Source organism: Cyprinus carpio, chromosome A12, assembly GCF_018340385.1.
Source record: "Cyprinus carpio isolate SPL01 chromosome A12, ASM1834038v1, whole genome shotgun sequence".
Lineage (NCBI taxonomy): Eukaryota > Metazoa > Chordata > Actinopteri > Cypriniformes > Cyprinidae > Cyprinus > Cyprinus carpio.
Window position 1 is genome coordinate 2,775,067 of NC_056583.1, and position 19,751 is coordinate 2,794,817.

Sequence of the window (19,751 nt, forward strand, 5' to 3'; positions counted from 1 at the left end):
TTTGTGTTCCGCAGAAAGAAATGCAAGTTTGGAATAACATTACTGGGTAGAATTTTGAAATTGAACTTGTGTATAAATGTATTTGAACTAAAACTGTATGTCATACATTCATTCGGTTATTTGTTTATTTATTAGAATTAGAAGATTTTACTAGTGATTCTGAAGAAGCTAAAATTTAAGACTTTTTATTTATTTGCTTATTACCTATACTACCTATACTACTTGTGTTTTGGTTATGATGATTTATTATTATTGTAAAATAGTAAAATAGTTCTATGAACTTGTCCTTAAGAATTCATATAATGGTTCTCAGCTTCCACACTTTGTGATGTCAACAGAGTGACTAATTTTATTTTATTTTTTTACATTTATGTATTTCATTCTACCAAGTGGTAATTATTTTTTTTCCCCTCAGTTTTAGATTGCTGCCTGATGGAGATGGATGGGAGGATGGCAGAAGAGGGAGGACATGGAGAAAGAGATGAGGGAGAAGAATCTCAATTGAGACTGCAGTTAAAGAGAAAACTTCAGCGCAACAGAACCAGCTTCACAACAGAGCAGATCGAGACCTTGGAGAAAAGTAAGAAAATAGACAAAAAGCTTCAAGAGGTATTAATTATATTGCATTAAATGACAAAAAAAAAAGAAATAAAAAATAATAAATAAATAAATAAATAAAGCCAAGCATTTATTTTAAAGAAAAAAATGTTACTACTAAACTTCATTTGTTAAAACACCCATCTAACAGAGTTTGAGAGAACACATTATCCAGATGTTTTCGCACGGGAGTGACTCGCAAGCAAAATTGACCTTCAGGAGGCAAGAATACAAGTGCGTAACTGTCCTCGTCTTTATGTTGACTTCGCAAAAGCAGCAAAATAAATATGACAGATAACTTCATATTATATATTGGACCTTGATTGATAGGTGTGGTTTTCCAATCGAAGAGCCAAATGGAGGCGTGAGGAGAAGCTGCGAAACCAGAGGCGTTCTGGGGCAGGATCCTGTTCTCAAACACACGCTCCACTGTGCACATCCTTTAACTCAGCTGTCTATCATCATCTGCATGGCAACAGTGCAGGTAGGAATGGAGGTTTACATAAATGAGAAATTTGATTACTGTTCTTGGCGCTTTTTTCCCCTACATCTTTATATATATAATTTTGGTTACTTACATAATTTCAGGACTTCCATTTGTGTACATTCATGGCCTTAATGCTTTGATAAATAGTTCTGTAAATTAATGATTATTCTTAAGAATTAATTCATACTCATTTAGCTGAGCTAAGCTGAACCTTATATATGATTGTGTGTTTGTTTGTGTGTTTAGCATCCATGCTCAGTCAGAGTGACACAGCTCTCCCCAGTTATAACTCTCTGTCAGTCTACTATGGGGTTCAGGTGAGACACTACTGCTCATTTTATGAGATTCACATTTCTATACAGCAAAACACTGTACTACCAGATTATCAGGGCTATGTAGATATGTACTATTATGTATTAGCACCCTCTCTTGGTGACATAAATCTGTATGTGGTTTTAGAATAGAATAGCCTATTGTCTGACTATTTACTGAATGTGTAGTGCCTACTACAATCCCGATTCCAAAAAAGTTGGGACACTGTACAAATTGTGAATAAAAACAGAATGCAATGATGTGGAAGTTTCAAATTTCAATATTTTATTCAGAATACAAAAATAGATGACATATCAAATGTTTAAACTGAGAAAATGTATAATTTTAAGGGGAAAATAAGTTGATTTTAAATTTCATGGCATCAGCACATCTCAAAAAAGTTGGGACAAGGCCATGTTTTCCACTGTGTGGCATCCCCTCTTCTTTTTATAACAGTCTGCAAACGTCTGGGGACTGAGGAGACAAGTTGCTCAAGTTTAGGAATAGGAATGTTGTCCCATTCTTGTATAATACAGGCTTCTAGTTGCTCAACTGTCTTAGGTCTTCTTTGTCGCATCTTCCTCTTTATGATGCGCCAAATGTTTTCTATGTGTGAAAGATCTGGACTGCAGGCTGACCATTTCAGTACCCGGATCCTTCTTCTACGCAGCCATGATGTTGTAATTGATGCAGTATGTGGTCTGGCATTGTCATGCTGGAAAATGCAAGGTCTTCCCTGAAAGAGACAACGTCTGGATGGGAGCATATGTTGTTCTCGAACTTGGATATACCTTTCAGCACTGATGGTGCCTTTCCAGATGTGTAAGCTGCCCATGCCACACACACTCATGCAACCCCAAACCATCAGAGATGCAGGCTTCTGAACTGAGCGCTGATAACAACTTGGGTTGTTCTTGTCCTCTTTAGTCCAGATGACATGACATCCCAGTTTTCCAAAAAGAACTTCAAATTTTGATTCGTCTGACCACAGAACAGTTTTCCACTTTGCCACAGTCCATTTTAAATAAGCCTTGGCTCAGAGAAAACGGCTGCGCTTCTGGATCATGTTTAGATGTGGCTTCTTTTTTGACCTATAGAGTTTTAGCTGGCAACGGCGAATGGCACGGTGGATTGTGTTCACCTACAATGTTTTCTGGAAGTATTCCTGAGCTCATGTTGTGATTTCCATTACAGTAGCATTCCTGTATGTGATGCAGTGCCGTCAAAGGGCCCGAAGATCACAGGCATCCAGTATGGTTTTCTAGCCTTGACCCTTACGCACAGAGATTGTTCCAGATTCTCTGAATCTTTGGATGATATTATGCACTGTAGATGATGATCTGGTTCTGGTGTAGATGAAAGACTGGTGTAGATGAAAGACTGTAGATGAAAACTGGTTCTGGCTTATCTGAAGGACATCACTGGACCCTTACTGGACCCCCTGCAGTTTGCTTACCAAGCAAACAGGTCCGTGGATGATGCAATCAACATGGGATTGCACTTCATCCTGCAACATCTGGACAAAACAGGGACTTATGTAAGGATCCTGTTTGTGGACTTTAGTTCGGCTTTCAACACCATCATCCCAACAGCCCTCCAGACCAAACTGACCCAGCTCTCTGTTCCTAGCTCTATCTGTCAGTGGATCACCAGCTTTCTGACAGATAGACAACAGCTAGTGAGACTGGGGAAATTCATGTCAAACAGCCACTCCACCAACACTGGTGCCCCTCAGGGATGTATTCTCTCCCCACTGCTCTTCTCCCTGTACACCAGTGACTGCACCTCTAAAGACCCCTCTGTCAAGCTCCTGAAGTTTGCAGACGACACTACAGTCATCGCCCTCATCCAAGACGGTGACGAGTCTGCTTACAGACAGGAGGTTGAGCAGCTGGCTGTCTGGTGCAGTCTTAACAACCTGGAGCTGAACACTCTCAAAACAGTGGAGATGATCGTGGACTTCAGAAGAAACCCCCTTGCACTCCCCCCACTCACCATCATGAACAGCACTGTGGTTGCAGTCGAGTCATTCAGATTCATGGGAACCATCATCTCTCAGGACCTGAAGTGGAACAATCACATTGACTCCATTGTAAAAAAGGCCTAACAAAGGTTGTACTTTCTTCGCCAGCTGAGGAAGTTTAACCTGCCACAGAAGCTGCTGAAACAGTTCTACTCAGCCGTCATTGAGTCTGTACTGTGCACTTCAATAACTGTCTGGTTTGTTTCAGCTACAAAATCAGACATCAGAAGACTATAGAGAACGGTTTGGACTGCTGAAAGGATTATTGGTGCTCCCCTGCCCACCCTTCAAGAACTGTATACATCCAGAGTGAGGAAAAGGGGTCAGAAAATCACTCTGGATCCCTCACATCCAAGTTACCCCATCTTTGAACTTTTGCCATCTGGCCGGCACTTCAGAGCCGTAAATACCAGGACAGTCAGGCACAAGAACAGTTTCTTCCCCAGGCAATCTACCTCATGAACAGTTAAATGTTCCCCACTTATGCAATAAAAATTTGCAATATCCTTATATTTATTTGTTACCGCTCCATCCTAGTACATCCCTGCATCTTACTCAATCCTATTCCATTATCATTTATAGCATAATTATTTATTCACTTATTTATTAGCAAAGGGTTTTTTTTTTTTTGACTGTGTGTTGTCTCTGTGTACTGGAAGCTTATGTCACTAAAACAAATTCCTTGTATGCGCAAGCATACTTGGCAATAAAGCTCTTTCTGATTCTGATTCTGATTTTTTTTTTACTGTGTGTTGTCTTTGTGTTTTTCTCTGAGAAACTCCTTTCTGATATTGCTCCACTATTTTTCACCGCAGCATTGGGGGAATTGGTGATCCTCTGCCCATCTTGACTTCTAAGAGACACTGCCACATAGTACAAAATGCATACTGTTATTTACAATCTGTCTGTGTTTTTTTTTTTTTTTAATGCTCTACTAAACATTTCTTTGCAGTCGGCACCTTCTCCACCCTTCTCCTCATACTCGTGCATGCTGCCTCCATCCCCGTCTGCACCTCGCTCGTTTGAGGGGTCGTACCCCTCTCCCCATCTACCACTTCCTACTTCAACTAACACCAGCACAAGTGAGTCTACCAGCTGTCTGTGTGGGAGCTAAACACTAGAGTTATCCATCACAATATCCTAACAATTACTGTTTAAAACACTTTCAATGCACCGTTATCTACTTTATTTCTTGTTTTATTTGTTGGCTGTTTTTTTTAAAGGAAAAGCTCACCCAACAATGAAAATTTGGTGAAAATTTACTCACCTTCAGGCCATCCGAGATGGATTTGCTTCTTCATCAGAACAGATTTGGAGAAATTTAGCATTACGTCACTTGTTCACCAAAGGATCCTCTGCAGTGAATGGGTGCCGTCAGAATGAGAGTCCAAACAGCTGATATAAACATCACAATAATCCACAAGTAATCCACACCACTCCAGTCCATCAGTTAACATCTTGAGAAGTGAAAAGCTGTGTGTCTGAATGAAAGAAATAATTATAATTAATGGACGGTGTGGACTACTTGTGGTGATGGCACCCATTCACTGCAGAGGATCCATTGGTGAGCACGTGATATAATGCTGAATTTCTCCTAATATGTTTTGTTGAAGAAACAAACTCATCTATATCTTGGATGTCCTAAGGGTGAGTAAATCTTAAGCAAATTTTAATTTTTTTGGTGTACTATTTAAAAGTGCTTTTTTTTTTTTTTCTTTTTTTTCTGTTTTGTTTTTTTTTTGTGGGGGTTTTTCTATATGTGTAGGTGTGAGGGGATTTTATAAATATGTGTAGGTGTTGGGCCAGACTGCAGTGAAAAGAACAGGGAAGGGAGATTTTGCATTAGAATACTAAATAGGTATGTTTACAGAAGATTACAAAAAAATCTAAACTCTGAGGAAAACAATCCTCTGATGGTTCAACCTAAAGGACAAAATTCCTAAATTTGACTTGCATATTTATTTTAGCCATATTTTCAGATCTTATGACAGCGTGCGATATTTGCTTCTGCTCAATTTCAGACAAACAGGAATTTATATGATTTATATGATGATGCATTTTGAAATTACATTTGTGCTGATTGACAACTATTGACATGAGTTCCTGGCAGCGACTTCACAGAATTGGGAAGCATATTATGATGATTTAATAACATAACTCTGGTTTCTGGTTTTATTTTTTTTATTTTTTTACGATAATTCCCCAGCTCTCCACTGTAATTTTCCCATTAAAGTCACTTATTTGTTGTGATCATTTTCATAATCAAATATGTGATATATCACTTTTTATTAAATGTTTATGACGTTACCTTTTCACAAAGCTCAATAAGCTTGAGACAATCATGTTTGCATTTAATCATTGACCAGTAAACAACTGACTGATTTAAAAAGCAGAAAGCAGTCAGTGACAATCATCATTTCTCTGAAAGCATCAGTGAATACTGTATGCAAAATGTATTCCCAAAAAATCTTCAGAATACATCTCATCTGGCAAGCCAAAGTATTTATATTGAACATAATGTCATGCAGTATATATTCATGACTCTGTAAAATATGTTTGAATAATAACAAACTATGTCTGTAAACTATAGTTTATGGATTGTGTATGAATGCAAAGACAGTGTGTATGTGTATGTGGGTGTGTAAAGGAGAGAAATTAAGGATTTACAAAGGTCTGAAACCACTAGTGAATTTGCTCGAAATTAAATAGTTTCATTAAAAATTATATTATCAGCAAAACAATTTACATTAAAGTTGAACTGAAAAATAAACATTCATTTCAGAATGTCTTTGTACATCTCCTTTTTCCAAACATCTTATAAAAGCATCACAATAATCCACAAGTAATCAACACCACTCCAGTCCATCAATTAACATCTTGAAAAGCAAAAAGCTACGTGTTTGTAATAACTGTAGATTGTTGCTTATGGCCAAAATACCAGTCCGTAATCCAAAATAACGCTTCCTGCAAATCAACCCACCTATTTGTTTAGAACTGTTTTGGCTTATAAATGGTGCTTGATCTGTGCTTATTTCTCTCCTGATTCAGACAAGACGACTTTTTCACAGGAGGAAGCAATATTATGGATAGAGGACTTGTATTTGAGCCAGAAGCAATGGTTTAAAAGTTAAACACAAGCTTTTTGCTTCACAATATGTTAATTGATGGACTGGAGTTGTGTGGATTACTTATGGAATATTATGATGTTCTTATTAAATTTCTCCATACCAGACCATTCTCACTGGTATCTTAAAAAAAAAGGCCATTCATTTTTTTGGCTAAATCCTAAAATATTCTGTTTATTTCTATAATTAAATGGGGGGGGGGGGGGGTACAGTTTGTCAAAAAAAAATTATCCCATTGTACTTGTATATGGGTGTTGTGTTCACTCGCTTAGTCAACCCATTTCACGTATGCATTAAACACTTTAATAAAACATTGCAATGATTAAATGTGACTTGTAATTGTCTCAAATACAGCATCATCCCAACTGATCATAATTGTTGTCCATTTAACCAAATAAGCATATGATCATTTTACCCAGTACATACACACATGTAAATAGTTTCACTTAAGGGACATTCTGATTGCATAACAACATCATGTGATTTTTTTATATCTCTTTAAGTATATCCTTAAGGGGCAGTCGTGGCTTAATGGTTGTAGAAGTCGTACTTGTAACCCAAAGGTTGCGGGTTTGAGTCTCAGGTCCGGCATTGATTGTAGGTGGGGGGAGTGAATAACCAGCGCCCTCCACCCTCAATACCACGACTGAGGTGAGACCCCCAACTGCTCCCTCGACGCCGCAGCAATAAGGCTGCCCACTGCTCCGGGTGTGTGTCCACTACTGTGTGTGTGCACTTGGATGGGTTAAGTTCCGAGTATGGGTCACCATACTTGGCCAGACGTCACTTCACACTACCTTTTTTTTAAGTTTCATATTTGCGTCTACATGATGAATCACTCTACAAGCTTTAAATAATTTTAGTGAAACAGGAATTAACCCAAATTGTCTAGCCATTAATACATCACTGTGTGTCTCTCTTCCTCTTTCTTTCTTTCTCTTTATCTCTCTCAAGGCATTAGCGATACAGTGTCATGTACCACTAATAGTGCTTTCAGATGCACTCTGGCAGTTGGGGGTTGGGGAAATATGGGAGAGAAGAAGCACTGATGGTTTGCAGGCACTTTCAGTCAACAGTAAATGGACATTCTGGAGCTCAGATATGATCATGCCTGTTTTATTTTGTCTGCCATTTTAACTTTGCAGTATTAACATTTTTTTTATTTTAATTTTTTTTGAGACAAAAAGTCAGAACTGCAAGATATAAACTCAGAATTGCAAGATATAAACTAATATATAAAATGTCACAATTACAAGGTCAGAATAGTGAGATAAAATAGAATTCAGATCAAAGAAAAACTGCAGAGAAGAACTGCAAAATATAAACTCTGAATTATGAGATGTAAACTCAGAATTGTATCCAGAAAGTCATTCAGAACTATATATATATATATATATATATATATATATATAATATATATATATATATATATATATATATATATATATATATATATATATATAGACCATGGATGAAAAAAAGATTCCATAGACAAGTGATTACTTTGAGTGAGTCAGAATATTATTCACTCAACTAAATAATTGATTTTGCATGGATGGGCTTGAAAATTTGGCAATATTGTGTGCAAAATGTAAATTAGTCAGTACTCACCATTTATTGAACTGCTATATAAAAACAATATCAATGTGGGGTCACATTAGTAATATTCCAATTAAATTTCACAGTCAAAAAAAAATCCATTTTCAGTTGTGAACAGCTCACACAGAAGTCATTTTCAAACCAAGCTGTTTCTCTTGGTCCGTGAGGTGAATCTGAGTGACCAGCTTGAACATGAGCAAAATCTTTGTGGGGAACTTTTTCACCCCATGCAAAACTCATGAACATGCGGATTCCTATTGAAATGACACGATTACCCTCACCAGCCTTTGCCAAGCAACGGTAAATGTGACCACACCTCGATATCAGCATACTTTATGAACAACAGCTGTCTTGGAATGATGTTGCTAATCGAAGTCCTGTTTTGCATCATTTACCACACGTTTATGTGTCTGATATACCTTGAGCAGTGTGTTGAAATTTGTCCCATGACAAGAAAACAGCATTACTTTGCATCATCATCAGATGTCTGAACTTCTGTTAAATACACTGGGGCATTCAACTTCAACTAAAGTCAGTCTTCTAACTTGTTACTTTACACACACACACACACACACACACACACACACACACACACACACACACACACACACACACACACACACACACACACACACACACACACACACACACACACACACACACACGTAAATTTCCTGGTCCACTGTGATCTTTTCTCCCTGCCACTGTTTCATCTCATTGATGACAGGATTATAATAAAGCACATAATGTATTTTCAGTATTGATTTTGATTTTGTAAGTGATATGTTTATAAAAGTGGAATTATAAAATATTTCTGATGAAAGAAAAAAAATACACATTAAGTTTTTGGTTTGCAATTATTGCAGTGTTTGTTTTACAAAAGTAATGCTCACTTGTGAGAGTAAGATATTCTTATAGAGATTTTTCATAATAGACAAACAGAGATGTGTGAGAGAGAGTGAGAGAGTGAGAGAGTGAGTGAGAGAGAGAGAGAGAGAGAGAGAGAGAGAGAGAGAGCACGCTTCTCATTGATTGGTCTCTGCCCTGCAGTCCTTACAGAGATAAACTGAAGTAGCAAGAGAAACGCATATAACGGTATGAGAAAACAAGAGCTACATTAACCTAAAAAAAAGCAGATCCTTTTGATTGTCTGCAGCTGTTTATTTAATTTTATTCCGTCCAGGCAGATGACTTTCTCAGGATATCTTTGGTTGGTTTACCTGACCTGCATTGTGCTTGTGTTTGTCTCTCCGGCTGATTTGGCTCCGATGCTGGACCAGTACTCTCGGGGTGTGGTAAGATGAGCTTTACTCTGCATTACTATAAGTTAAACATTTTAATAAATAGGAAAACAAACATTGTGCCATATATCCTGAGTGGGTTTGGGTTGTATTGTTCTTGATGTACACATGTGAGCATAATTTTACGTGTGGAAAATCCCTATTTGCCAGATTTAAATAATATTAGTCAGTGGAATTTCTAGGATTTTTTGAAGAGAAGAAGAGAAGAGGGGAATGCAGGGGCCAAAATGTGTTACACGATATGAATATGATCTTAAATTGTGGACTCATACCTTATATTTATGATTATATGCAACTGTAGTCAAATCAATTCTCTTAATTTGTCCATTAACTGAAATGTACAATGAACAAAATACCCTTTAAATGACCTTTAAATAGTTCAAACTGTTAATTGGACAGTTACACTTGAAAATTATTAAAACTGATGGGTTGGAAATTCTTTAACTGGTGTCTAGATAAGGACAGCACATTTTGTGTTACTTTTAAGTCAACAAGTGTGTTAGCCCTCTTAAGGCAAAAAGTGTGTTTAGATATTTTATTAAATTTATTTTTTCAGTTTTTATGGATGACAATTTATGCAATGCAGAAACTCTAGCAAAAGCAATAACTCACTTCCATCCATGAACGCATATTACTGCGGGAAATCTCACAGTTTGAAGCATCTGTCATATATATAATATATATATATATATATATATATATATATATATATATATATATATATATGTGACACGCATCTGTCATATTTATATATATATATATATATATATATATATATATATATATATATATATACATGACACGCATCTGTCATATATATATATATATATATATATATATATATATATATATATATATATATATATATTTATATAGCTATATAAAAGAACACGCCCTGCGTTTTTTCAAAAGGACTTGCATATAATAATTATGAGACACTGACACATGGAAGAAGACTATTGTTTTTTTCCTTTTTTTGTTAAAAAAAAACTTAAAAGTTAAATTCAATTAATTATCTTGAGTATAACGATTACAAATGTCTTTACAGTAAGACTTAAGGACCAAACGATCAGTGACACCAACACCGAGCAGAACGAAGGTGTCACGCATTTTAAACCTTTTAAAAATGGCACGAAAACCGCAAAAAAATTATAATTTTTTTTAAATACATTTTTAAAGAGGATGTTAAACAGCAAAAATCAACAAAATGGTACAAAACAATGCTGATCAAGTAGATATTCACGATTGGAAGAAAAATAAGAAAGAAACGTAACCCTTACAAAAAAGAAGTTTATTCAAGTGTGCTATTAGTGAAAAGAAAAGTGAAAGTCGTGACATTTGCCAAGTATGGTAACGGACGCTTTTCCTCATGTTCTTCAGCGAACAGCGTAGTCGGCAGTATGTGTCTTTTTAAACTAAAAATAGGAAAGTATACTTTTAGTTTACTTTTTATGTACTTCTTAGAAATGGGCTTTATGTACTTCTCAGAAATATACTTAAAATGACATTTAAGTATACTTGTACTTACAAAAAGTCTAAATATATTTGAGCTATACTTGTGCTCCTAGAATCTGTGTTTTCATTGCTATACGGTAGAGGGCGCTAGTACACATCTTCTGCACAGAATTTCCAAAAAAAAAAAAAAAAAAACAAGTGAAGAAGAAAAAGAAACAACAGATACTAACACATGTAATATAACACGATCATCTGACATGAAACAGCATCAAAACCACAACGTTATGGAATAAAATGTCGACCGATGAAGAGGTAATAATTATAGTCAAGCTTTGGGGTGTTGGTCGACTCCATATACGTTTTGATTATCATTATGAGTCTAATTCATAGTCTTTTTTCAGCTTTTTGTTCAAAATGTTATTTCTTTACTTTTTTTTATGAAACTTACCCACATTAAAGTGTTTAAAAAAAGAATGCATGAAGCTAGAATAAAATGTTTTTGTTTACAAGCAGATACCCTGTTCTTTCTTTGGATGTTTTGTATGTTCAGATATTCATATAACAAAATATATACAAATTAAAACCTAAATATAGGGAAAGAGTAGTATTCTTAAAGTATGATGTAAAGTTCACTTAAAGAAAACTTATGAGTATACTTGTAAAAAAAACTACTAAACTAGTAGTTTACTGAGACTATACTTCAAAGTGTACAAAGTATTTAATTAGTAAACTATCAGTATACCTATAAGTTCACTTTCAGTATAATTGCAGTACAAACTACAGACATAGAGGTAAACTAGTTGTGTACTCAAAGTTTGCTACTGTTATACTTAAAGTATACTTAAAAGTATACTTTTATATACTAGAAAGTGGGCCAATTTAGTCCCAAGGAGTATTGAAACAGTACACTACTGGAACACTGATATTTGTATACTTGCTACATAAAGTATACTTAAAAATATACTTGAGCTTTACTTAAGTATACTTAATAAAATAAACTTGAATCATACTACTTTTTGGTAAGGGAAGTTTTAATTAAAATAGCTACTGTTGGTGCGAATGACCGCTTATTCTTGACACAGCTTATTTTCCTCAAAGTTAGCCTCTCAATAAGTGTTTTACTGACAGAGGAATGCTTCACATGATTCATATGACTTAAAATAATGATTAATTCATAATTAGCGGCATGGCTAGTTCAATCAACAGAAATACGGGACACACATCATAACTACTGCAAATTTGCTTTCCTCTTAGTTATGTTGCACTTTGACCTTCTACTAATTATCACAAACTTGGCAAAAGACATTTTGAAAGTCTTTAGTATCATATAAAATCAATCACTTGACTTCCAAGCAAGCGATATTCAATAAAAAGTTAAGGCGCCAGAGAAATAATGACTTGTTAACCAACACAAAATTTATAACAATGATGTTAATAATTAACACATCCTTTTTGAGAATGTATTTTTGTAATTTATATAAATCAAATAAATATATAATATAATTTTTTGCCTTTGGTAAGTAAAACTAACATTTTTAGCGTGTGGTTTCTCTTAGGACTGGTTGAGCAGGTATGGATACCTGTCCCCTCCGGACCCCCGCACAGGAAAGCTGCAGACTAAAGAAGGCATTGAGAGAGCCATCAAAGAAATGCAGCGTTTCGCTGGCCTCAAAGACACAGGCAAACTCGGTAAATGCAATACATGCAGGAAATGGTCTAACAGCATTGGTTCACAAGTTTTTTTCCATGCTTTTTCCCCTTTTCTTTCTGCAATGTATTTTTTTATTTTTTACTTTTTTCAAATCAAATTAAATCAAAACACTATGTTTTCAATTCCTCATAAATGCAAGTGTAATGAAGAGATTTAGACTTTTTCATGCTGTAGTTGGTGGCTTGTAAATGGTTTGGACAATACATTAGAAAGAATTATTCATTGTCTCTCCTCCCCATATGGGTTTTTATTTCACATACTGCATTAGGCTCTCTATCTCTGAAGTCTATATATTGATTTGGGACCTTCTGTCCTGTGCTTCTCTAGACAGTGACACACTGAAACTGATGAACACACCACGGTGTTCACTGCCAGACATTATAGGGTCTGAGGACAAGCTAAAAAAGCGGAGGAGGAAGAGAAGATATGCAACCACTGGGCTTCGCTGGAAAACGTCTGACCTCACGTGGAGGTCTGCATTGTTAGATAAACAATGGTCACTGAAACAATCGTATACAATAACCCTTTTAAATGTGCAGCCACTGACTTATTTTTTTTCCCCTCTTTCTTGTCCTAGCGTCCAGAATTACCCATCTCTCCCTCCATTCCTCAAACCCAGTGAAGTGGACACTATAATGACCTATGCTCTCAAAGCCTGGAGTGATGTCACCAACCTCAAGTTTCATGCTACATCCTCAAGTGAGCAGGACAGAGCTGATATCAAGATCTCTTTTGCTCGCTCGCTCCATGACGACGGGTATCCATTCGATGGGAAGGGAGGGACACTTGCTCATGCCTTCTTCCCAGGGGAGGCTGATGTTGCTGGAGATACACATTTTGATGATGAGGAGAGCTGGACATACATAGGTATAAGGCTTCACTAAATATTTAGTGATTAATGAATGACAGTCTCAAAGGATACAGAATATTTATGAATTAATCAAATTCAATGATTTTGCAAATGGACTTTGTTTGCATTTAGGAATTAGCATTTATTCCACAGAAGAAAAATGCTTTAAATTATAGCTTAAGTCATTTATTTCTATAGCACTTTAAAATATAGATTGTTTCAAAGCAACTTTACATTAATAATTAGGAAAATAAGTGTTAATGTCGTCAAATTGATAATTTATTAAACCATTTCAATTTAAGCTGTAGAACAGCTCTACAGAAGATAATAGTGTCTTATGAAGTCTGTCTTGATTTTAAGTAGCCAAAAGTGGCCTCAATTGATTAATCACCTGCTTATAAATGTTCTTACAAATAAATGAAGAGCCACTCTTCTTATTCTCTCAATTTGTTTAGATGACAATGGCACTGATTTGTTTGCGGTGGCTGTGCATGAATTTGGTCATGCCCTGGGTCTCTCTCATTCCTCTTCTCATCCGTCCATCATGAGGCCATACTACCAGGGTCCTGTTGGTGATATTGCATCCTACAATCTTCCAGAAGATGATCGTTATGCCATTCAGTCGATATATGGTAGGAGCATGTTCATAAGCTTTAGTTACCTGCAGGGGTGCACTAACACACAGGCTTTAACGGGCTGAAGCCCAGGGGCCTACTGGCTGCTGGAACATTATATTTGTTGAATATATGGGAGTTTGCAACAGTGACAACAGCATTCTGTAAACAAACTCACACACTCACTTTCAGCTATATTTTCCGTAAGAGTGGGCATGGCCATTTATCAATTTTATGTGCCTGGCTTCAGGTCTCATCCGTTTCCAGCTATTTTTAGCTGTAAAATACTTTTTACTTCCGCATTGAAAAATAAGGTGGATAATTCTGCAGTTCCACAAGTGCCACATTCTGGCAAAGAGTGAATTCGCATATTCACTTACAGTATATTCACATTTATGCAGAACAATGTTGTAAATGTTAACTAGCATATCAATTAGAAAAAATATATATATAATTTGACATATATAATTGTCAGGAAGAAAAAACAAACAAAAAACGATCAAGGTTAGGGGGGCCTACCATGATGCTGTAGTCCAGGAGCCTCTGGTTATCTTAAGGCGCCCCTGGTTACCTGCTCTGGTAAGGATGTAATGATGCGCCCCGAACCAGTTGAAAATCGATACAAATATGTGATGATTCCAAACAGTTGAGATGTTAAAGAATCACGATACCGTTGGGGATGGGAGTTTATATGAGTCTTGCCTTGTTTTTGTGTTTAAGTTTAGTTTAGTTATTTGACACAAATAAATGTGCAGTATATATATATATATATATATATATATATATATATATATATATATATATATATATATATATATATATATATATATATATATATATCATATTGTGAAATCAGAATTGTGAATTGTATCGCATCATGAGTTGAGTAAATCATTACATCCCTATGCTCAGGTAACTGTAATTTCTACTTAAAGAAATAGTTCATGCAGAAAAGAATATTGTGGTCACTTTCATGTCATTTCAAACCTGGAAGATCCATGGAAGATTTCAAGTCTTCTGAAATCATTCAATAGCTTTATTTGAAAAACTGAAAACCTTTTTTTTTCTTTGTTATTAAACTATCATTTTATATAAGAAGATGTGCCAAGAATTTAAAATTTAATAAAAAAGTGTAACTCATTTTTCATTTATTAGATTAGGCTTGGATCATATTTCATTGTCTGTAAACCAATTTTTTCCAGTTTATCAGGAGCTGATCATATCTAAAGTTTTCACTGTGGTTTTGGTTTGTGTTTTGGCAGGAAGGAAGAGTAGCTCATCAACACCATCCCCAAATCATCCCACACCAAACTTGCCAAAACCACCAAGTCCACCTCAGCCCAAAGTACCATTACAGTGAGTCATTTTTACCAAGACACAAACACTTCCGTTCAAATGTTTGGCGTCAGTAAGAAACTGTACATTTATTCAGCAAGGCTGCATTACACTGATCAAAACTGACAGTTAGATTTTAATTAAATGCTGTTCATTTGAACTTTCTATTCTTCAAAGAATTTTGAAAAAAATAAAAAATAAATACACAAAAATACGAAGCAATACAATTGTTAATAATATATATATATATATATATATATATATATATATATATATATATATATATATATATATATATATATATATATATATATCAGTGATAATATATATCAGCATATTACAATGATTTAAGGATCATATGACATTGAAGACTGGAGTAATGATGCTGAAAATTCAGCTTTACATCACAGGAATAAATTACATTTTACAATATATTCATATAGAAAACTGTTTAAAATTATAATAATATTCCAGAATATTACAGATTTTACTCTATCAAATAAATGCACCCTTGTTGAGCATAAGAGAATGCTTTCAAAGACACCCCAAACTTTTGCACAGTAGTGTGGATACACAGTGTGGAACTTCTCCAGCACTCAAAAACAACAAATTAAAAGTGACCTCTCTGTTTATCTAGACCTGATCCATCAGTCCAGAATCGTTGTGAAGGAGGTTTTGATGCAGTGGCAAACATCAGAGGAGACGTTTTCTTTTTTAAAGGTATCCAGTGACTATTCTTACAAATGCACAGATTTTGCAAGGCAGATCTAGTTGATCATCTTAAAAGCCAAGATTTAAACCTGCCGTTTTAATGCAAGACACTATAGGTGAACAGAGTAAAAATTTCAACTAATAGATATCACCATGCTTTCTCCAGCTGATTAATCACAGGATTATTAGAAGTTTTCAGAAATGTAATGATTGCATATGCAATTGATCCATTATCCATTAACAGAAATGTAAAGATGCAAATAGATAAAGTGCAATAAAGAAACACTTAAATATGTCTGAAAGAAGACAAATTAGGGAAGCAAAATAGCCCAAAATCTCAGAACTGACGATAAACACTGGATTTGCTTGTAGTGTCTTGCATTTAGTTAATTTGTCACAAATGTGGAAGAACATTTAGTTTTTTTTTTTTTCATTCCTTTTGCTCTAGGTCCATATTTCTGGCGAATCCAGCGATCCGGTTCTCTTGTGTCCTTTCACCCGGCTCTCATAAAAAACTTCTGGATCGGTCTTCCTCCTGGCACTAACAAGATAGATGCAGTTTATGAAAGAAAAACGGATAGCAGAATCATCTTCTTTATAGGTTAGTTTTTTTTACTAAATTTGGGCACAAAACAAGGACAAATCCGTCTAATTTCTGTAAGTGAATGTGTAACTTTCCCCACACAGGCTCACAGTACTGGGTATTTAAAGACACCATGGCGATTTCTGGCTACCCACGTCCGCTGTCAGATTGGGGGCTGATCTCTCATGACGGAAGCGAGGTGAGGAAGGTGGACGCTGCCTTTATTTGGGCTCATAATGGAAAAACCTACATCTTCAGTGGTGGAGAGTTCTGGAGGTTCTCTGATGGCACTGGGACAGAGAAGCGCCGTCCAGACACAGGTTATCCCAGAAACACCTCCCTCTGGAAGGGCGCTCCCAGTAACCCCGATGATATCATCACCTGGGGAGACGGTAATGTAGAGAAAGTCTGTTTACCTAAAGTGCATTTTCAGCTAGGCTGCCACATTATTATTATTATTTTGGCCTATTATTTAATATGGCTTCCTTTGTTACCACTCAAATCAATCTGTAGCAGTCAATGAGACTATGTTCAGAATAGAGCGCCGCAGTATTGACATTTTTTTGAAGGCCAATCTAAAAGTTAGCATCACCTTGCATGGTTCCCTTGAGGAAAACCTGGAAAATGCTAACTTGTTTCTGGATTTGTCTACAAATTGTTTTTATTTTTTAATGTAATACATATTGTACTGTAATTCATGGAGTTATTATTCAATAATTTATTGAGTTAGATGTACATTTCATCTTTCTGTAAATAGTGTTGCTATTATGACATATCTTCAATTAAAATATAGACAATATATTTATATTCATATGTCTGTATTAAAGTCAGAATAAATTTGTCTTTCAGCTGAATCTCTTTTACTGGGTTTCTGCTTTGTCTGTCATTGGTTATTCAATTATTCGACTAAACTGTCAAAACACAATTAGAAACATAATTTATTTTGGTATTTTACATTAATGACACTTTAAAATGGTATTAAAAGTACATTAAAGGTATAGTCAAAATATAGAAACACACAATGCAATGCGATCTGCTTGATCTTACATGTCCAGCATAACAAATTATGCGGAATGAATATCAACCACAAGTTTTAACATTATCTTCTTCACTCGCTATTTGAAAAGTAAATGTAAACATTCAGTCTGATAATGTCAAGCGACAAAACCATGTAGCATTAAAATATTTAATGTAGAATTACACAATGCAGGTATGCAGTAGGTTGCACAGAAATATTGGGTGAACTTTTTATTATTATTATTATTAATATTATTATTATTTTATTTTTTTCTAGATTTAACTGTTTTAATTTCACTATTTTAATCAACATTTCTCCAACTTTGTATGCAATCCTAAAGCATTTTATTCACAATTAATTTCTTAACCTCTCAGGAGATGCCTATTTCTTCAAGAACAACTCGTATTGGATTCTGAAGAACGGAGGATTGGACCAAGACAATGTCAGTCAGAAATCAACAGCAGTCGACTGGATGATGTGTCCTGAACCGACTCCAACCAAACTTCCTGCCAATCCACGTCACAAAGGAGGAGAATGTTACTGTGACCTGAACGGAGTCTTACAAATGAGTGCTTCATCCTGGTTACTGTTCATCGTATTACTGTTTTATCCAGGAGTCCTTGTATAGGGCCACTTGCAAAAACAAGACGAGAGTCATCAGACTTATTTTTACAGACACTCTCAAAGCACATAAAGTGATATCTGATTTCCACATAGTACTAAAAGTAGCTTCACATGGTAAAAGACAGTTTTATGTTTTGATCTATGCAACTTTAATGTATAAATATATTGAAATGAATTATTTTAAGCTTATTTTAGGATAAAGTTGAAATAAAGAGGCTGAAATTAAATTAATGGAACTGTATAAATACAGCATGAATTAAAAATGCCTTCTGTGGGGTTGGGCATTGTTGGCACAGTGGTTAGCCAGAAAAATTAAAAATGGCCCTTCATGGCCAAAAGGTTGTTGACCCCTGCTGTATGTATTTTTTATGATCTTTAGCTGTAATGACAAGTAGGATCCACATGGGGGCATTAACACACAGCCAGGCAGAGGTTTTCTACTTCAGCGCATTGTCTAGGGTCATCGCATAAGTTCACAAGGCCGGGAACTAATTTTGCTGGGGAATTTTGATAAGGATGTGGGTCATACCTTGATTTTTTTTGTCTGGGTCTAAAATTTCTTAAATTCATATAAATCCAATTGAAACAAGTGATGCAATCCTCCTGATATCATAATGACGAAAAAGCCTCATTCAAAGAGCATAATTCATGAAATGAAAGTACTATTGCATTACTATTTCTTTGAAAAACAAAACGTACCTGTATATAAAACATTTTTTCCTGCAATTCAAAACCATGTGATGCATCCAATGTTCAAATACATAGAAAGATCAATTATTTTCTTATTTTTGTATTTTTCTTCTTTTAAATGTCTATGCAGTTTTTATTATTTTGTGTGTGTGTGTGTGTGTGTGTGTGTGTGTGTGTGTGTGTGTGTGTATATGTATATATATATATATATAATTTATTTTATTTTTTTGCAGTTTTGCAGTTTTTAGTTAATTTAATACAATGAAAATTCGAAATGTAACGTGGGCTGCTAGCTGAAATAAGGTTTTTTTTTGTTTGTTTTTTTCCTACAGGAATGTATGTTTTGTAATGTATACTTCAAGTACATTAAAGTTTTTAAAAATCAATTCAGTGTGTACAGAGTTGTGCAGAGAGTAAAAGTAGTATATGTATGATGTATGTATATCTGTTACACACTTTCTCTGTGTGTACTGTTTATATGCACACACTGTATACAGACACTGGCTGATGTAAACATGTTACAATGGTATACATTGTAAACAGACTTTGTGGCCACAGTTATGAATATAGGACTACTGATATAAACTTCTTGTATTTAATATGTACAATGAACAGAATAATTGCAGCATAGAGTGGAGATAAGAAAGCATGAAGCTTGCGGTGTCAGAACGTCAGTCCTTCAGTCAAGTCCAAAGCAATACGTAACCCATAGCAAC

At 35.3% G+C, this 19,751-nt stretch overlaps 1 protein-coding gene and 1 pseudogene across 1 annotated transcript; both read left to right on the forward strand.

The window, feature by feature from the left end:
• Window positions 1-420: 420 nt before the first annotated feature.
• LOC122147098 lies at window positions 421-4,603 on the forward strand (annotated as a pseudogene).
• A 4,536-nt stretch (window positions 4,604-9,139) lies between these two features.
• Window positions 9,140-19,175, forward strand: LOC109058339 (matrix metalloproteinase-25-like). The gene is made up of 10 exons (XM_042767143.1): window positions 9,140-9,438; window positions 12,456-12,588; window positions 12,938-13,082; window positions 13,188-13,477; window positions 13,916-14,092; window positions 15,337-15,430; window positions 16,047-16,129; window positions 16,569-16,721; window positions 16,808-17,095; window positions 18,096-19,175. The coding sequence occupies exons 1-10, from the start codon at window positions 9,331-9,333 to the stop codon at window positions 18,347-18,349; spliced, it is 1,725 nt and encodes a 574-aa protein (XP_042623077.1). The 5' UTR covers window positions 9,140-9,330; the 3' UTR covers window positions 18,350-19,175.
• Window positions 19,176-19,751: the final 576 nt, after the last annotated feature.